This window comes from Syngnathus acus, chromosome 10 (assembly GCF_901709675.1).
Source record: "Syngnathus acus chromosome 10, fSynAcu1.2, whole genome shotgun sequence".
In the NCBI taxonomy this organism is placed as follows: domain Eukaryota; kingdom Metazoa; phylum Chordata; class Actinopteri; order Syngnathiformes; family Syngnathidae; genus Syngnathus; species Syngnathus acus.
Window position 1 is genome coordinate 15,248,657 of NC_051095.1, and position 18,475 is coordinate 15,267,131.

At 41.2% G+C, this 18,475-nt stretch overlaps 2 protein-coding genes and 1 long non-coding RNA gene across 5 annotated transcripts in view; 2 read left to right on the plus strand and 1 right to left on the minus strand.

Annotated features, from left to right (window-relative positions):
* Positions 1-7,556, plus strand: part of LOC119129176 — a 36,856-nt gene extending 29,300 nt beyond the window's left edge. Inside the window, exons 3-4 of one of the 2 annotated variants that reach the window (XR_005099140.1) lie at positions 4,812-4,910; positions 7,489-7,556. This is a non-coding gene — a long non-coding RNA (uncharacterized LOC119129176). Of the gene's footprint in view, positions 1-4,811; positions 4,968-7,488 lie in introns of both variants that reach the window. The other variant, XR_005099141.1, reaches the window with a different exon arrangement.
* On the minus strand, positions 1,179-3,765 carry adra2db (adrenergic, alpha-2D-, receptor b). The gene has a single exon (XM_037262259.1). The coding sequence runs from the start codon at positions 3,391-3,393 to the stop codon at positions 2,128-2,130; it is 1,266 nt and encodes a 421-aa protein (XP_037118154.1). The 5' UTR covers positions 3,394-3,765; the 3' UTR covers positions 1,179-2,127.
* Positions 7,557-11,066: 3,510 nt separating the features above from the next.
* simc1 (SUMO interacting motifs containing 1) lies at positions 11,067-18,285 on the plus strand. 2 transcript variants are annotated; one of them, XM_037261255.1, is made up of 11 exons: positions 11,067-11,381; positions 12,459-13,364; positions 13,452-13,699; positions 13,809-13,878; positions 14,395-14,555; positions 15,197-15,289; positions 15,418-15,549; positions 15,651-15,807; positions 16,150-16,234; positions 17,303-17,514; positions 17,787-18,285. In XM_037261255.1, the coding sequence occupies exons 1-10, from the start codon at positions 11,241-11,243 to the stop codon at positions 17,512-17,514; spliced, it is 2,205 nt and encodes a 734-aa protein (XP_037117150.1). In that variant the 5' UTR covers positions 11,067-11,240; the 3' UTR covers positions 17,787-18,285. The 2 variants fall into 2 exon arrangements, with proteins under 2 accessions (XP_037117150.1, XP_037117151.1); XM_037261256.1 differs by lacking the exons at positions 16,150-16,234; positions 17,303-17,514; positions 17,787-18,285 and adding an exon at positions 15,997-16,077.
* The last annotated feature ends 190 nt before the right edge of the window (positions 18,286-18,475 follow it).

Genomic DNA, 18,475 nt, shown 5'->3' on the forward strand with positions numbered 1-18,475 from the left:
TGGTCCCTGCAGGCAGATGACCAATCCAAGGTGTGCCTCTCATCCGAAATGACCTGCGATAGGATTCGGTGACTCTAACGAGGACAAGCAGTGTGCAAAATGAGTAACCGCTGAATACTTTGACGCTGATGATGAGGAATAGCCAATAAAATCGCACATTTTTTTAAAGCGCCCAGTGAATGCCACAATCGCTAGACAGCATAACCCAGATTTGATCTTACATAATAAGCCTGTTTGTGTTTGAGAAAGGCGATGTCACGTGGTTTGAATGTTTGCACACATAACATGCGTATATTCACATGACATGTGCAGACTTATCCAGTAGTGTTTGCACATCTATGCCTCAGCCATTGTTGTAGAATGTAGTGATGCAATGAGCTCTCAGAGACCAGAACATTTTGTCATACATACCCAAAAGGCCACATGTTTAGGCACACCTCCACAAAAAAAGAAATTCAACGCCAAAACTGTATAAAAAGAATCTGCCTTTTGCTAGTCTAGCATAGTCAAAAAAACATTATTGAAGATATTAGAAAGACACCTCGGTATGGTGCACTGCAGTTTTGCACGGCTACCTTGGTTCCTTGAGAAATGAGTAACTCAACTTTCGAGACATAAACCACCTTTCAAAATTCTAAATTCGGCAGAATTTTTTTTAAAATGCAAGGGCACACTAGAGATACCAGCACTTGAGGCAGCATACTGCAGATCTCATTTCACAATAACCAGCACTTTTTTTGTAAAATAAGACGCTTCAAGCTGTTTCTTACCACTCCCAGTTGAAGTTTACTGTCAAACTAAACATAAAACAGAGCGAATTGCGTTGTGCATTTTAAAGAATTAAACAACTGCCTTAAGAAAGGCCTCGCTGGCTTAATGCTAGCCATTAAAATGCTAATGATGAGCATTTATTGTCACAGTTTTAGAACCCTTTGAGGAACAAATATTTAAAATATAATTCTCACATGCATATAATATAACAACATTATTTACCCTTTGTGAAAAAACAGCCCAATATCATTGCAGCTTATTATCTCATGAGAATAGTTAGTGTGTGAATACAGACAGACCTGTATGGCTGGAGTATGCAAGCCCCCCATGGATCAAGACAGGCACACAAAAAGGAGCATCACAATGAGTTGAATTGAAGCATTAAATCATGATACACAAACTGTAAATACTTTGACATTCTATTTATTTATGTTACTAAGCTATGTTTTTATAAAGTACAATACTATAGAAGGCTTTAACAAAAACACACATTCCAAATACTTGTTGTAAATTGGGGGCAGGCTTAATAAATTAATTGACAGCATTTCTATTCATGTCAGTGAGGAAAGAGGATTTTAGATACAGGTGTTTTGAGTTATGAGCATGGTCATGTCACAAACTGAACTTGTATTTCAAGGCACTACTGTACAAGCCATAACACACATGTAAGTCAGCATTATTATCTTTCCAATTCCATAAATATGAACACGGCTTTTGTAGTTTCTAAAATAATATCACCATGCACTTTGCAAGTGGAATCCTGCATGTCGTGTTTCAAATTCGATCTTAAAAATATTTGTCAAAATAAATGAATACATTAATAATAATATTAATCATTGTAATAATAATAATCATCATGATCATCATCATCATAGTTTTGTTTGTTTGATTTTCTGATTTGTGTAGCATCACCGAAGGGCCCCAAGGATGCTGTGCTTTTTACTGGGTTTAATTTGCATGCTTCCTCTCAAAGCAGCTCCATTCACTGAACTCTTCCCTTCCTTTTTTTGTTTTTGTTGGTGCTGCAAAAACTTGAATCTTCTGATTTTTGTTAAATGTTTGCAGATAGTCACCAAGAGAAGCATCTCTGAGCTACATTTCTTATACTGATGGATGGACTACGCACATTCCAGATAGTTATTCTTGTATATTTTTTTCTCCTGGTATTGCTCAGCGTTTTACATCTTCATAAAAATTGTGATATTTTTACAACACTCATTTTTCCAGAAGTCACTTTAGAATTGTGGAGAGGGGAAATAATCAGCTCCAGGCTGAGTCCTTTTAATCTGCCTACATTCCTTCCTCGCGCTTGCAAAAGAGACCTGGGAAAGCAGCTTTGCCACCCCCTTCCTGTGTTTATGTGCGCTTAGGAGACGGCCAAATGATTTTTTTGAAGGCTTTCCTAAAATCCCTGTTGAAAATTGTGTAAATGATGGGGTTGACTGAGCTGTTGCAGTAGCCAATCCAAAAGAAAAGGTTGAAAAGTGTGTCAGGGATATAGCAGCTGTCCCTGCAGATAGCGTGCAGGCTGTAAGTGAAAAAGAAGGGGAACCAGCAGAGTACAAACACCCCCATTACCACGGCCAGGACGAACGTGAAGCGCTTCTCCCGCATCTGGGCCACTTTGGTCTTGTTGACAGCGGCAGCGTGTTGGCGCCCGACCGCGACGTGTTTTTGCTCCGAATAGAGCTGTGACGCGCGCGACGAAGCCCAGGAAATACGGCAGTTCTGTGACGAGCAGCTGTCCGAAACCTCCACTTTCCCTCTTCTGGTGAAGTGGTGACTGCGGAGTTTGGTATCAGACGGAGAGCAGCTCTCCTCCAGGTCGATGTCGTCGAGCTCGCCTTGTCTCTGCGGATGGCTGCCCGAACTTTGGCTGCTGGGACTCTCCATCTCGAAGCGGTCGTTACGGACGAAGCAGGTTTCTGATTGTGAGGGCTGCCTCTCCAGTCCGTTTTTGGCCACGAACACTGTGGAGGAGCGTTGCTTGGCCACCTTGTAGATCTTGCAGTAGACCAAAATCATGATGAGACCCGGCGCAAAAAAGGACACCACGCAGGAGGAGAGGATGTACCACGTCTCGTCGTTGATGAGACACTCCCGCTCGTCATGCTTGGTCATGAGGAGAGGAGGAAAGGAGATGACCGCCGAGATCAACCACACCATGCCAATCATCGATTTAATGCGCTTCGGGGTCCTCTTCAAGTTGTAGCTCACCGCCTTGGTGACGGACCAGTAGCGATCCAAACTAATGGCGCACAGGTGCACGATGGAGGAGGTGCAGAATAGCACGTCCAGCGCCAGGTAAAATGCGCACCAAGTGCTTCCAAAGTACCAGTAGCCCATCACCTCGTTTACCAGCGAGAAGGGGATGACCAGGGTGGCCACCAGGATGTCCGCTGAGGCCAAAGAGACCAGGAAGAGGTTTTGAGGGGCGCGGAGAGCCCTGCTCGTCAGCACCGCCACGATCACCAAAACATTTCCCACGATCGTCACGGAGATGATCACGGCGACTACCAAGATGATGAGCGCGGCGGCCGGCACTGCGTGGGGCCACTCGAGCGGCTCGTCCGTGCTGTTAACATCCTTGGAGACATTTTCGAGCACGTTCAGCTCATCCATCGCGGCTCAAATTTGCCCCGGTGCGTCATGTTTGTGCGTGAGCTTTCCGCTTCTCGTCCCAAACGGCCGAGACGTGGAGTCGAAGCGCGCGTAATGCTCTCCAAATCCATCGTAACCTAGGAAAAAATCACTACTGCAGGAGTGTAACGCAAAGCCACCACTACAACTCCCCCCAAAAGTCCCGATGCAACGAAATAGTTCCGAATGCATCGTAAATCCGAGACAAAGCTTGTCACACGTAGTTCAAGATCCGTGCGTAATGCTGCCTCCGCGTTGAGGTGCCAAGCGTCTCGACGCACGCTGCTAGTGCTTGCATGCCCATACAGGAGGGAGGTGACATCACTCCGAGGACCAGCCCGTTTTCTACACTTCAAAAGAGGAGAGGGAGAAAGCGATTTTGGGGAGAGAAAGATATAGAGAGAGGCTGTTTGGACAGCTGGTTTGAGATTTATTCCAAACAGGAAGCATTTCCCTACAAGGATGCCCTTGGGCTTGTTGTGTTTGATTTCATACACTTTCATTTGTTCACCCTGACTTTTATCCACTGATTTGCAAAGTGTAGTGGAGTAGAAAGAACAGCCCTGGACTGCTAAACAAGATACAGACACGCTCAATGTTATGAAATCATCTCTGTTTTTAATGAGTATTTTGACTAAATGCGCTTGCTGCTAAAAGGCGAGTGAAACGTCCCCTCTGAGACAAACTGGCTTGTGTCATCCTAATCAGACCATGAAAAAAAAATCAGTCACTAAATAACTGGCATTTTCCCATCTTTATTAAGCCAAGGCACATCAGAAACCCCTCGTGGCACACCACCAAGTAAAAATGTCATTAAAAGGTCAACTGAAATGATAAATGCCACAATGTACGGAACCCACACAGGCACGGGGAGAACATGCAAACTCCACACAGGGAGGGCCAGAGGTGGAATCGCACCTGCACCCTCCGAACTGCGAGGCGGACGTGTCCACTCTTTCAAAAAGGTTTACTTTTGTGGTATTCAATGGCTTTTCGTTGCCAACGATGACGGCCAGTATTACTGACATCTCATATTTACCCATATGTGTACATTAGTGTAAATTGTGCCTCCCCAGCTTTACCCCTAGAACACTACTGTTAGCTGAGGGAGCCCTGGTTATGAAACATGCATGCAATGGTGTTGACATATGGCCGGGGGGTAGTTAGTGTGCAGCAGTGATACAAAAAGACATGCATGCACACTCAAAGCACACCCAAAACAAACTACCATGACAAATATCAATGGCGATCTATGACATTTAATTCTGCATTTCTTAAAACGTAATCAGTATGGTGATGTAAAAGTTTGCAATGGGGGCTATTGAGGTCTTAGTGCTTCAAATGGTGTTTTTGACTTTCATTTTAGAAGTATTGCACCATTTTTTTGTTCTCGCACACAGCTTGGGATGACCACGAGACTGTGGCGAGAGTCTTCAGGGTGACTGTCATCATGTATCAGGGCTGTGAAGACATCTGCTGGAGGACATACCTGCTGCATGGTAACGGAGCGACCTCAGCAAAGTCCCAACACATTGCATGACTCTCCCACCCACAGGGTAAAAAAGATACAATCGGAATTATTACAAATGAGCAAGCCTTGTTATACAACCCATGATGGACTATGTAATTACGTATATGTCCTCTATTTAACTGTTTGAAAAATTATTTTAACATTAAATGGGTATTAAACACATTTATGAATATGTTTTTTGGCACACAGCAGAGAGCGCAACAATTTGTTAACCGAGGTATAATTAAACCAAATACATGACGTTGATATATTACCATCTGCAGTTGAACCCGAATGCACTTTTTATTCTCTGTCTCGCGCAATTCAATATTTCAAACGCTTGCTTGCAGGCAGTGACCAAATGTGGTCAAAAGAAACAAAGGGAGTCATCTTGTGTTTTTTTTTCCTCAGAAGATAATGTGCAGACCAGCGCAAAAAGTCTGCAAAACATGCTCATTCATAACTTTGAAAGTTCCATGTGCATGATTGATGATGTAACACAGTAATATCTTTGAAGCTGCAAGTGGCTGCACATATTTTATATTCCTTAGTGCCCATCGTTGCTTTCATAAAACGAGAGACTGTCATAATTAAGAACTTTGCACAGTTCTCCAAATAAGAGTCAGGGCATGCTTGCTTCAAACTGCTTTATTTACATGTAAAGTGTCTTAAGAAAACATTGGTTGTGATTTGGTGCTATTAACAATAAGGTTGGATTGAATTAAATTCATACTTTACTGTATAACAATACCTTAAAATCGGAAAGCGCCTCGGAAAGAATTCACTATATTTAATATTTTAATTATCTTGAAATTAGCGGACTATATAAAATAACTATAAGGCAAATAATACTTGGAACTTAAAAGGCCAAATTGATGTGCAATTCTTGTTTGTCTTGTTTGTGAGATTGTGAAAAACACCTCCATTTATTTGCAATCCACTCTGGTGAAAACACACACGCACACACACACACACACACACACACACACACATCTCAATACATTCATTATTCTTCAATGGACATAGTGTCCATATTTTTTCAACAACCTTTCTACAAGCAGGTAATTCATTCCAATTGATGCTGTTCAGCATTGATTAATAACACCCTAATAAACACCAAAGTTCACTGAAATCCGCCAATGGTTTGAAACTCGACAAAGGGATTCGAATTCTTTTGAGAACAGACATCTCGAAGGAATTGAGGGCTGCATTCACACACAGCCGCCTCATTCCTCTTACCTGTGTGGGGTTTTTTTTCCTTTCAGGAGGGTGTTTCAGCTGAATGTGCTCAGAACCCAGTGTAGTTATGTAATGTTCCAGAAATAAATGGCCTTAGGTGCAGTGTAAAAAACTCATCTGAGGCTGCAGGTGCTTCGTAAAAGTAATCATTCCTTCTGGGGTTTCAGCCGACTGAAATTCAACCGTGACCCCGTTTTATTTACATGATTCGTGACTGCGACCTTGGCTATGGTCGATGTGTTGGAGCAGATAGCGAGTGGGAGAGGACTTATGAGTCGGTGCGAGTGTGTCACTGCCTCACAATGATTCAAGTTTTTTCCCCCCCAGTCATCTTTCCACATCTTGCAGCCATTCGTCTCGTGTTGCCTCCGCTGTCTTTCGGCCTGACAGGTTAGGGATAAATACATGACTGCTGACCTTTTGTTTTGTTCCAAACAAACAAGATTTCCCCTCTGCTTTTCCACATAGCTTTGGACTAAAACACAGTGGAAGGTGAAAGTGTAACCAGATTAATGAAGTATTGAAGGTCACACTTGTCAGCACTAAATAAAGTTTTCTCTTTAAATTATAAACAGTCGAGTAGATTTATCTTCCGTACCTAATTATCGCACTCCTCACATATTGGTCTGTGGCATTTATTTATTCAACTGCAGGAAGTATCAGGTGATGATTTACAGGGGGCGTCACTTTCAGAAGAGGCTTTTATTTAAACATTTTAGTGGGGTGAAGCTTGATTACCTGATGTCCTGTGGCGGGGGATTTGGTAAATTGGGCTGGGGGGTAGTAGATAAAATAAATGGCTTCGAGTTGATTAATGGCACTTCCACTTAAGTTTACTTGAAATCCAAACCGAAAACAAAGCAAATTCTACATTGCGTATTGCGTAACAATCATATCACTTTGCTTTGAAGTCTGATAGCTTAATGCTAACACATGGGCTTATAAAAAGCATCTTTCAATGTGGTGATCTCAAAATGCTTTAAAAACAGATATTTGACCACAAACGATTCGGCAACACATGTAGACAGACAAACTTATAAGCTTACGTACATTTTCATAGCCTTTGCTAGAAACGACTTGCAGCTTGCTGAGTTACTAACAGGAATTTTGGAAAGTTCTGTTCATTTTTTCCCTTTTTTTTTTACAGTATACTGCTCCCTCAGTGGCCAAACGGTTTCATTATTTATGTTCTATTTAATTACATTATTGCTATAGTATGTATAGTATTGCTTTTCTTATGTTTATTAAGAAAAGTATTTCGATTGTTACTTTCTTCTTTGGTATTTGGATAGTCTTAAAGACTTTTGTGGTTGTTTTCTTCCCATTAGCTGACTGCTCTGCTGATCTACCATCAACCGAACAGCAATGCAGTCCACACGAGCTTGGCTGAAAGTGGCATGAATGCGCGTGGGGAATTTTGCCTTCAAAATCCAATTTGGCAGGACCCTGTTGGTTTTCGCCCACAGTTGGTGTACCCTGACAAACACTAAGAAACGGTTAATTACCTTTGCATTGATTTGACAGTAATGTACTGCGTGAATGCCGTTGATGACACATGCCAAGCTGACTCGGTCCCAGCCAGTGGAGTGAGTCATCGGGTCGTGATCCCCGCCCAATCCTTTAGAAGTTCTATAATTGGCAAGCTTTGTCAGTCAGATGCTGCTGATAACTTCACCGTCACAAACCAAAAGAGTGGGTGATACAATTATTCAGTAATTGAAGCAGGCAGGCGTAGGTTAAAAGCTTGAGACTGGGACATGGATGCAAACAGAACACAAAAAGACGGAAAAGGGAAGTCCAACCCCCAACGACCACATATTTATTTGTGGGTGTTACGTGTCCCAATAAGAGTCCGTTAAAAATGAGTTACACCCAACATATGATGTGTGTATCTTAAATGAGGTGGAAATTGTTGACATTTTCAAGAATAAGTAAGAGCTAAAAAGCACTGGTCTGACTGTAGTAAGTTGCAGCGACCACAAATAACCTGTTAAGAGGGGATTGACCCCAGCCGGACCATTGTTGTTGAAAATGACCCAGAACATTAATTGAAGTTCTTTTGTCCTGGGATTTGGCCTCTCAAACTATTTTAATCCCCAAAAATAACAAAATAGAAATATACTGGGTGCAAGAATGTAGACCGCAGCGATTGGGCCTCTTGAATTAGTTTGTTCATATCTATCAATAAATAAATAAATAATGTGTCGTGAGTGGAAAATTTGGTGAACTGTTGCAGGCATTTGAAGTGCTGCCAACTTAAAGTAATTGTTCTATCTGTGCTATTATTTGCTTGTACGCTTGGTGCTCTTTGGCCAATTCAAACATAGTAGCTATCCCATCTCCAACAATGTCAAATCAGTCTGTTGGACAAGCTTGTTATTCTTTTTCTTGATGCAATGGACTTTATAAAACGATCTACGGTAAGAAATTCTGTTTGTGAGTTTTCCCTCTGGACCTTTGCATTATTTTTAGAAGATACAAAGGGTTGATCCCATGGGTAACATTTCTTAGCCTTTCTTTTTCTTCACGTACGACAGTCACTGTGTATCCAGAACCCTGACTCCCGCCTCTACTTTTTTTGTATCACGAAAGAGTTTTTCCAAATAAATTCTCTTTACATCCTCTCTCAGGGTCATTACTTTATATTGACTACAAATTCACAAGCACTACAACACAACATTTTCTCTCCAAAGAGATTTGTTCATCGGTGCCTGATCGAAATATAGCTCATTCTCACCTAAATGCAACAAGGGAGCAGACGTGACCTCTGACTGGCAGTGGTAGAGAGCGTTAATAATCTCCTTTCGATATCTGACTTAATTCAGACATGAAATTGAAACACCCTTAGTGGTGTTGCTATTTTGTCACCAGTGCCAAGACTTCTCAAATTCTTACTTTTTTTGCATCATTGCCCAACTTCAATGTTTAAGAGCATGAAAAAATTGTAGCTGTCATGCAGATATAACCCAAAGAAACATAAAATATCATTTTTAAATGGTGATTTTAAAAGTGCAACCACATATGCATATTCTTCGATGCACATGTGGAGGATAGAGGGAACATATACTTCGAGAAAGATCCACCCCCGTCGATGAAAATATTTCAGATGCTTGAGTTGTTTTTTGCCTCCGTGTGTACGGAGTCAAGATTCGTCACGGTAACATGCTCATCAATGTACTTTCCTTACCAATGAGATATCATTGAAATTGATATTAAACAGGCTTTCAGTTCTCTACCATTGTGCCTGAATGCAGTCCTGGTGGCATATGTACGTATGTGAAATATGTGTCGATGGTATTGTATTTTCAATACACAGACACACACAAAAAAGATTACTTTTGTATTTTCCTGATGCCATTGCCTTCTCGTATGTTGACAAACTGTACTGCCGTTTCAAATCTTAACTCTCATGGTTTGCTGCTCATTAGGTATGCCGACGTTTAAATGGTATAGCCCTCACGCTTGGATCTTGGGGGATGAGTTTCAAAGCATATCTTCACTGAAATGTGCAGGCACACCCACTTGATACACACCATATTGACAAATATGTTGTGGCCTATATGTATGTCCCTCTTTGCATCAAAGATATAGGACATCAAAGATATCAAATAGAAAGGAAAGCTATCAGAGTGTGGGGACAGTTAAGTGCAGCTACAACAGTGTCACAGTGCTGCAAAGTGTCAAGCTTACATCTGGACGTGATTCATCCAGTGTCAGTTGGAGGCAGGCATCTGAGGTCAGTTGCTCTATTCATCCAATTATTTGACTAACAACCGTTTTTTTTTTTTTTTTTAGGAAAAACAATAATCCCTTTAAGAGGGAAAAACACTTTACTTTCTTAGAACTGTTGTTAACAGCAACAGGCCCTTGTGAAAATTGATCTCATAAAACATTAATAACGTAGATGAAATTGCACAGTAGCCTCTTGTACAAATATTTTTAGTTTGCTCGTCTTGGCTGTAAAACACCAGTGAGAGTTGGCTTCACTGTGCCATAAAACAACAACAACAAAATTATTTTTGAACGCTCCATCTGTTTCTTGCTCAATGGTAACTTTGCATGAAAAATGTATTTATTAATTCAGTGTTTGGACGACTAATGTATGGATATCAGCAGTATCAAAGCAACATGTAGGAATGTATCAGTATCAAAGCAACATGTAGAATCATGAATGTTTTTGATTATTTGCATGTTCAAGAGGACGGGAATTCATCATTTTGGCACCTTAGAATATTCACGTATATTCACGAGATATCTGCAAAACCTGAGCGCCCCCAAGTGGCGCCCGTTTGGGCACTTTGTAACTGTGAAGAACTGAAATGAACACGCAAGGCGTTCTTAAAATAATAATACAAATAACAAAACTAAAATCAAAAAAACATTGAGCCTATATACACTTTGAATTTTCTGAATTGTCAATCACGAAGTTACTCTGATCCTCAGTCGTATGAAACGACTGTATTTCAATGCAAATGTTGAAATCCCATACGTGATTTTTTTCCCCCACATCACACATGTATAAAATATCCGTGTACCTCATTTTCGTGAACCTCTCAAAAAATTAAAGATTTAGTATTCATTTTTGAGTAAATACAATTATTTATTTCACATACACTGTGCTGCACAATTGTATTGTGGAAGCCAAAAGGAATCACTTCATGTTTTAGTCCGTCCCACCAAAACATATTCATTTTCAGGTGTCCTGTAGTATCTGTTGCATTAATTTGGCTATTTTCCTCCTATATTTTCCATTTATCACATCTCATTCATAATCATTTTTTTTTCTTCATCTGCGATTGACCTGGCCCATCCGTCCGTTTTCATCAAGCAAATGTGAAGATTTGCATATACCACTCCATTACTGTAGATGTCAGTGTGCACAATTAATGCCGACTCATGTCGCAGAAGAAGATAAAAGACCAGCGAAGAAGCCGGAGGCCGTAATAACGTACGATACAAATATACGATCAAGTTTACTACTCAGTAGCTGTCGTGTAAGATAAACTTTTTGAATGACTGTAAGAGTCGCTGGACTTAGTTCTACGCTCAGTAAATATCGCTAGGCTAAGGAAGAAGAGGAATGAATGATGTCATCACCATCAGCTCTGACAGTGATGAATCCGGTTTGGAATTTGTCGGCTCTTACAGCGTCTCTTCCGCCGAGCCAGAATCCACCTCGGCGGTACTCGTTGGCGTCCACGACGCTATCATCAACCCACTTGTACGTACGTTATATTGACGCAAATTGATCAACAAGAAAGGTGCCAGTTAACGCTTGGGAAGTTGGCGCTGGAGCAGGGGTGGCCATCAGGCGATGCTCCGTTGAATTAAAACGTATTTATTTATTTTTTACTTTGACTTTTAGAAACACCTTGTGCACTTACTGGATTTATGCCAGCACGCGGCAGTAAACTGTCTTTCAGGGGCACCTGGAACAACAATATAGTCATTCATCCATTCATCAACTCATGCATTTATCTTCTCAAACAAGTCTGATTGGGTCACACCAGATGAAATGCAAATTGCATTCACGTGTTGTGGTTGACATGCAGATTTTATTTCACAGAGGCATTACAATATGCAGTCATGGGGGGAAGACAGTATGTTTCTCGAGTTCAAAGTGAAATTTGTGTTGGCTGAAATGTGCGAATTTTTAGGTAGAGACAAATGATACAACACTTGTCCTCACTGAGCTCACTCCAAAGGTGAGATGGAGCCTGTCTGTAAGGTAAATATAGTTTTATGTAGTGGTAAATGTGCAATTGTACTTTGTGACACGTAAATAAAGTGCTTGCAATCATAGATTGAAATCCATTTTGCCTCAGTTGCTTCTAGAGACAACAAATGAAGTTATTTATTTATTGAGTCAATATGACCAAAGATAGGACACTTATTTGTATAAATTTTTGTGGGCTCCACATGCATAATTTCTATCTGAGCGTATTTTTCCTGTCTGCATGTATAGCAATTACAAGCAATGTTCCCTCTAAGCTGCGCGCGTGCGCAATCGCGCACTGCCCGCACGTTCTCAGCGCACAAGAAATCGATCCAGCGCATAAACATCGACCCCCCCCACCAAAGCGAACACGCAGCGTTGGACGTCCCATTATCACCCGCCCCCCCTGAAGTGAAACGAACACGCAGCGTTGGACGTCCCATTAGCACCCCCCACCCCACCGAAGCGACCTGATGTTGCTCAGTGTAGTCCTCAGTTTGCTCAGGGAGCTTGTGTCTATGCCCAGACACATGAAAAATTAGAGGGAACATTGATTACAAGTACGATTTTTCGTTTTTCCAGATTCCGACTGGGGAGAGAGAATCAACAAAGGCTGATCCAGAAGTGAAGTTGCATGAAAAACTAACAGACTTCAGTGAGACTTTGGCAAGGAAGGCCAAACAAGAGGAGAGCGTACTAAAAAGAACATGGAAACATGACAGCCAAGAAGACCCAGCGTTCACATGCAACCATGCACAAGATGGGATTACCATTTCGAAGAGGGGGATAGAAGACATGACTGATGCAGAGTCAAACAGGTTTGATCAGCTCTCCCAGAGCATTCCTGTTGACTCTCCCTGGTCCATATCAAAAACTGAAGACTTGGAAGACTCTTTAACCTGTGGGGATGAAGCAGAGAAAGGCCGTCTCAAAGACAGTCATCAGAATGCGGATCAAGTTGAATTCAGGGGAGGCCAACAAGAAGAGGTCAACATACCACATTCAGAACAGGACGCTTCTCTTCGTTTCACAGAGGTTGCCACCCAGAGGTTAGTGTGTCCGGGACAACCACACGACACTGCATTGTCGGGGAACATACCCTCTTCATTCACCCCTGCCTCATCTCACACAAGCAACAGCCAAGAAGACCCAACGCGGATCACATGTGACCGCGCACAGGACAGGCCCACCATTTCAAGGTTGGAGGTGGAAGATGGAATTGACGTGGAATCAAACAAGTCTGATCACCTGTCCCTGAGCAATCACGTTGACTCTCCTGTGTCCATTTCCAGAAGTGAAGATTTGAATGCCTTCTGGGCAGGTCGTGATGAATCAGAGCACGACAGTCCAACGTATTTGATGTGGCAAAGAGACAGTGATGGCGAAGGGAACGCTGGTGTTGAGCACAGGGGCGCCAGTCAGGACGAACGGCATTTTGTTTGCCCACGTGCGTTCCAGAAAATAATGGATGGATTTGAAGATACCCTGGTTGGAATCATTATTCCCACGTTTTGAAAATGTAATTCATCTACTCGCACCTATTAAGCATCGGCTTATCACACGCTTTCTTTCTAGATGCATGAGGAAAATATGAACTGTGACGAATCAACGGTTGACTGCCACCAAAGCCTCAGCTTAGTTTACGCCACCATGGACGAGAAGTGCCACGAAGGCACGTTGCAGCTTTTGTCGGACCTCCTACATCCCGGTTGCCGTCTTCCCCAAGATGTCATGTCCCACCTGCTAAATGGCATCCTGCTGAACCCGCTATGTCCGCCTCAAATCTGTGTGCAGGCCTGGAATCTGCTGATGAGGGCACAAAGGTGAGCGAGCCAACAACTCGGAGAGTGAAAAATGGAAGGAAATCACCACATATTATGAAGTTGCCATCTTCTTATTCATGCTTTCTTATTCATCACATTTTGATTGCAGACACCACCTGGTTGATAAAGACACAGTGCCGTGGAGCTGGGAGATGTTGACTGCAGTCATGTCCACTCAGGTACAGAACAAGATGTGGACTTTAGCCTTGTACCTTGCATCAACATTCACGGATTTTTTTTTCTTTACCATTATACTAATATTCGTACTTCCTCTTGAAAAGAAAATGCTTATGGACTCTCAAAATATCCATAATCTGTCTTTCATTCATGTAAATGTAATGTCATTTATGTGAATTATCCCTTGACAATCACCTCATATTTGAATTATTTGATTTACAAAAAAATGCACTTCAGTGTATTGTTTACAAAGCCTCAAAACATGATACAGGGTCAAGTCGCATTTGGAACCTTTGGTGTGTGAGTCTTCCTTCACCTTAGCACTAAACCATTTTTAAAAAGAATGTATTTGCAAAAATGTTATTGTTTCAAAAACCTAAACAAAATGAGTTGATCGTTTACTGGTGGCTGAAATGAAGTCAGGATTAACGGTTGGTGTAAAATCTCTTTGACGTTTAAAGATTTCACAAGCTATGTATGACTTTACTGTTGTTCTCATGCTGGTCCCTCTTCATCAGGAAGGGAAAAAGAAGCATCACCCAGCGGTGGTGCGCATGCTCCTGGAGTATATTGTGCAGACTTTGGAGGATGACTTCTCTCACAAAAAGTCCACGTCTGAACTCCATCAATCCATCGCAAGAGCTACATTGTCGTGCAATCAGCACTTCCAACAAGTACAGTGAGTTTGGCAGACCTCCGACCTGTTTCAGGCAGAGGTTTTTTCTTGAGGAAAAATAAAGTGTTGATTATGATGAACCAAAATAATTACACGAGGGGAGGGGATCTTTATCTACCTCGCTGATAGACTCCCGCTCACCTGAGATCCATGTTATGATAAGCACTGTTGTAATCACTAAAACAACAGGTGCGGTGTCATGTGGCGTCATTGGCGTCTGCCTAAGAAATTCACAAGAGGTTGTTTCAGGTTGCGTTTGCCAATCGTCATGTGCGCGATACAACCACTGGGTCAACCACAACATGTGAATACAAATTTTGCAGTAACCGCAATGAGCAAAGCATTCCACAATGCACTAAAGATAAAGATGTAAGTTGGCAGAACTAAAACAACTTTTGAGTAAACAGATGTAGGCATTGCTGAAAAATATAGGTGAAAGCACCTGCCAAGGTAAATATAATCAGATTATTTACAGTACATTTCACAAACAAATTTACAAATTTACTCAACAGTCAGTAAATACTCTTAAGTCAATCTTTGGTGGAGTAATATTTACTGAAATAAAATCATTCGAACGTAACATTACTCTTGATTGCGCCCGCCTCTTGTCAATTATGATAAATAATATTCTTGGTCTCTTCTAGGGATGTCATTAAGTGGCTGTTTTCTTCCATTATCAAATCGACTGAAAATGAGAAGACTAGTAAAGCTGCTAGAGAAGAAGATGAACATATCAGGTACATTTGTAACCACCATTGTAGAAAGAACAAAAACATGTATAAAGGACATACAACCTTCAGGAAAGGTTTTATGTTGCGTGTTTTAGTCCTTTTCACATGAGAGGCTAACCTTTTGAACCTTTCAGAATCGTGTCCATTCTCCAGAGAATGTTGTGTCTGGCTTTAGAGGCCGATCGCTCTCCTGCAATAAGCTCAGACAAGTTGTCCCAGGAGCTCTTTTTCACACTCATCAGCATCAAGCCCCGACGAGCACACAGGTGAGCGTCAGAGAAGAGTGAACAAACGTTACTCTTTTCCTTCCTGCTACACACTTGTCCTCCCCCTCCTGAGGATCTGACTGTGACCAAATGACTCCCAGGTTACTGCTGCTGGACAGCCTGAAGAGTAACCTGCTGAGATGGAAGCTGCTGGAACAACTTTTGGACGATGCGTGCCCACTGAAAACACCTGTGCCCATGTCGCTCGGTCGCATCCTGCACTTTCTGGAGAACTGCACACTGGTTCCAGACCCGACGGTGACTAGTGCACTCGCCTTGAACGATGATCTAATTTTAGTAATTGTTTACTAAATCTGTGGATAAGAATGTGTCGTATGCATATGCTGTTTGTTTGGAGAAAACCTCCTTGTAGGATTTATAAAGCGACACGAATGATATATGTATGCCGTGAACCTTGTGTGTCGCATGTGATATTCTATTTTTCAGCTCTATCTATAAGCAAGACCACTGCGGGGAAACACACGGCCATCTTTAAACACATTTAAACTTCGCACAAAAAGAAAAAAATCTATCTAATGTCTAAATGAAAAGTCCGTCCAGAAAATGGAATTAGGAAACCAACTGATTTTGATTCCCCAGGACGATGGCATACGTTGGAAGAAATGGGAGGAGTTGGTTAAACACCTCTGGATGTTGCTCGTCAGCTACAACACAACAATGAAAGGTGACGTGTTCGGAAAAAACAGGATCATCGTGTTTAGGGAACTTTTTTTTTTCCCCATCTTGAATATATGTAGCTACGGTATATCTGGATTCAATTTGATTGCTAATTTTAATATATGATTACAATTTCAGGATTCAATTGATTAGTGTTTAATAGGGGTGTAACGATTCATCGATACACATCGATGAATCGATATAATGCTCTACGATTTGTTGGCATCGATGCTAAACGTAAACATCGATCTATATCGCCCGTTTTTGACCTCGGACATTAGACGCGACTTTATTTTGAAATCCAGTTCATTGTTGCTTGCTTCCTCTTTCCGGGAGCAGTGCGCGGCGTGTTGTGTTGTGAGCAGAGCAGGCACGTGAAAGGGGAGCCGACAACTACGCGGCTCCTGGGCTGGTGCTATGGCTAGTGTCCAAGAAGTTAGTGTATAGTTCTCTGGTATTGCAAGAGAATGTTTTTTTTTTTTGCATTTGGATTAGAACATATGGTCAAGGTGTAATGTTTACTACATTCATTGTAAAGAACTTATTTTTGTTTTGTAATTAAATAGTTCAGTAATGCACTTTAAAGTTAATGGTATTACAAAAAAAGAAAGAATATTCATTTTTACTTACTTCTTACTTATATGAGAAAAAATATAGGAATTTGATAAAGTTCAGTGTTAAAATAAGCACTTTGTATACTACAATACTCTTGTAATTTCCTAAATAAAGAGTTTGCAGTACCTTGTTGATTTTGCGTATGAATTGTTATAAATCAGGATATTGTTCTATATCGATCGTAGAGCACTATATCGTGATGTATCGTGAATGAATCACAGCAGGCTTTAAGATATCGGCAAATATCGTATCGTGGTTCTTTGTATCGATATGATATCGTATCGTGACAAAACCCGCGATTTACACCCCTAGTGTTTAAACACTCTGCTTGTCCATTATCATTGAGTTGATTGACCACTGTGCATTATACGTATCTCTGCTGGCTAGAGGATGTTCAAATAACTTTTTCATGACCTGTGTATATAGGCACTAACCTCCACACTGTATACTTCATCTCTAGGATTTCTGCACAACCCAGCCAGCAAGCAAAAAAGACAGCCAGGCTTCTTTGTCGACAAGAAGGATGATATGCTAACAAAAGCAGACATTTGTAAATCCGTGGAGGCCTTTCTGTCCAGATCTCAGGCAGACGTTGGCCAAGCGTTGCCTTTAGACGTGGAAGAGTCCCTCACTTATTTACAGAATTTCCTTCTTGATGTCTGTGAAGGTTAAATTTGATTAATTTTTATTAATTTATTTATTGATTTTTATTGATTTTCATGTTATGTATCATTTGTGCCCTCTCTGCATCCATTTCAACCTGGTGATCCTGAAAGGGGGATCCTTCCATCTGTGGTCCCTTCTCAAGGTTTCTCATTTTCCCCTGGTAGGGTTTTTTTTTAGTTTTTCCTTGCCCTTTTGGGAGCTTAAGATTTTTGTCTATGTGAAGCCCTTTGAGACTGCTTGTGATTTAGGGCTATACAAATAAACTTGACTTGACTTAAATGAGGGGAAAACAGTTGGTTGGCACTTGTTGAATATTGCACGCTATGTAAAATAGGTCTTTTTAGAACTACAAACAAATGATTGCTTATACGCATGTATATTACGTGGAAAGATTCGTTCTGTATTCATATTGATCTTTTTTTTTTTTAAATTGGGCACAGTGTACATTATTGAACATTTTTGGCTGACAGTGTTAACTGTGAATTACAAAGATTAATCAAATGACTTTCTTTTTTGTAAATGTTAAACTAGGCGTTTTGTATTTATGATTATAGGTAGCAATTGTCCACGTTAAGTTTGCAGTTGAGCTTGTTGCTTGTCTGGTCCAGCTGACTTTGAGTGAGAGGCAGGATGCATCCTTGAAGCCTGTCAGTTGGAAGCCACATTGCTAATTCACACTAGACCTTTTATTAAGAAACAAACAGGTTTGTAGCAACAAGCCTTTCATGATGAACCCAAGATGATTTTTTTCACTCCATTAGTGGTTGCACTTGGACTTATAAAAAACGGTCCTGACCCTCCTAGGCAAACTGGGACATTTAGGTCCATTACTCTTCCATCCACTTGTCCTAAAGAGTCAGAGATGGAGCTATAGAGTTACTTCCGAGATGTAATATACTATTTCATATTACTAATGAGTTTCTTCACGCTATGGTCATTGTGTATAGTAATGTTACGTATGTCACTT

What these genes read in the sequence shown, in the direction of transcription:
- adra2db (XM_037262259.1), bottom strand. Translation starts at nt 3,393, where the DNA reads ATGGATGAGCTGAACGTGCTCGAAAATGTCTCCAAGGATGTTAACAGC.
- simc1 (XM_037261255.1), top strand. Translation starts at nt 11,241, where the DNA reads ATGAATGATGTCATCACCATCAGCTCTGACAGTGATGAATCCGGTTTG. An exon ending in GAAGAAGATGAACATATCAG is followed by an intron (nt 15,290 to 15,417) that starts GTACATTTGTAA and finishes TGAACCTTTCAG; the next exon opens with AATCGTGTCCATTCTCCAGA. An exon ending in AAGCCCCGACGAGCACACAG is followed by an intron (nt 15,550 to 15,650) that starts GTGAGCGTCAGA and finishes AATGACTCCCAG; the next exon opens with GTTACTGCTGCTGGACAGCC.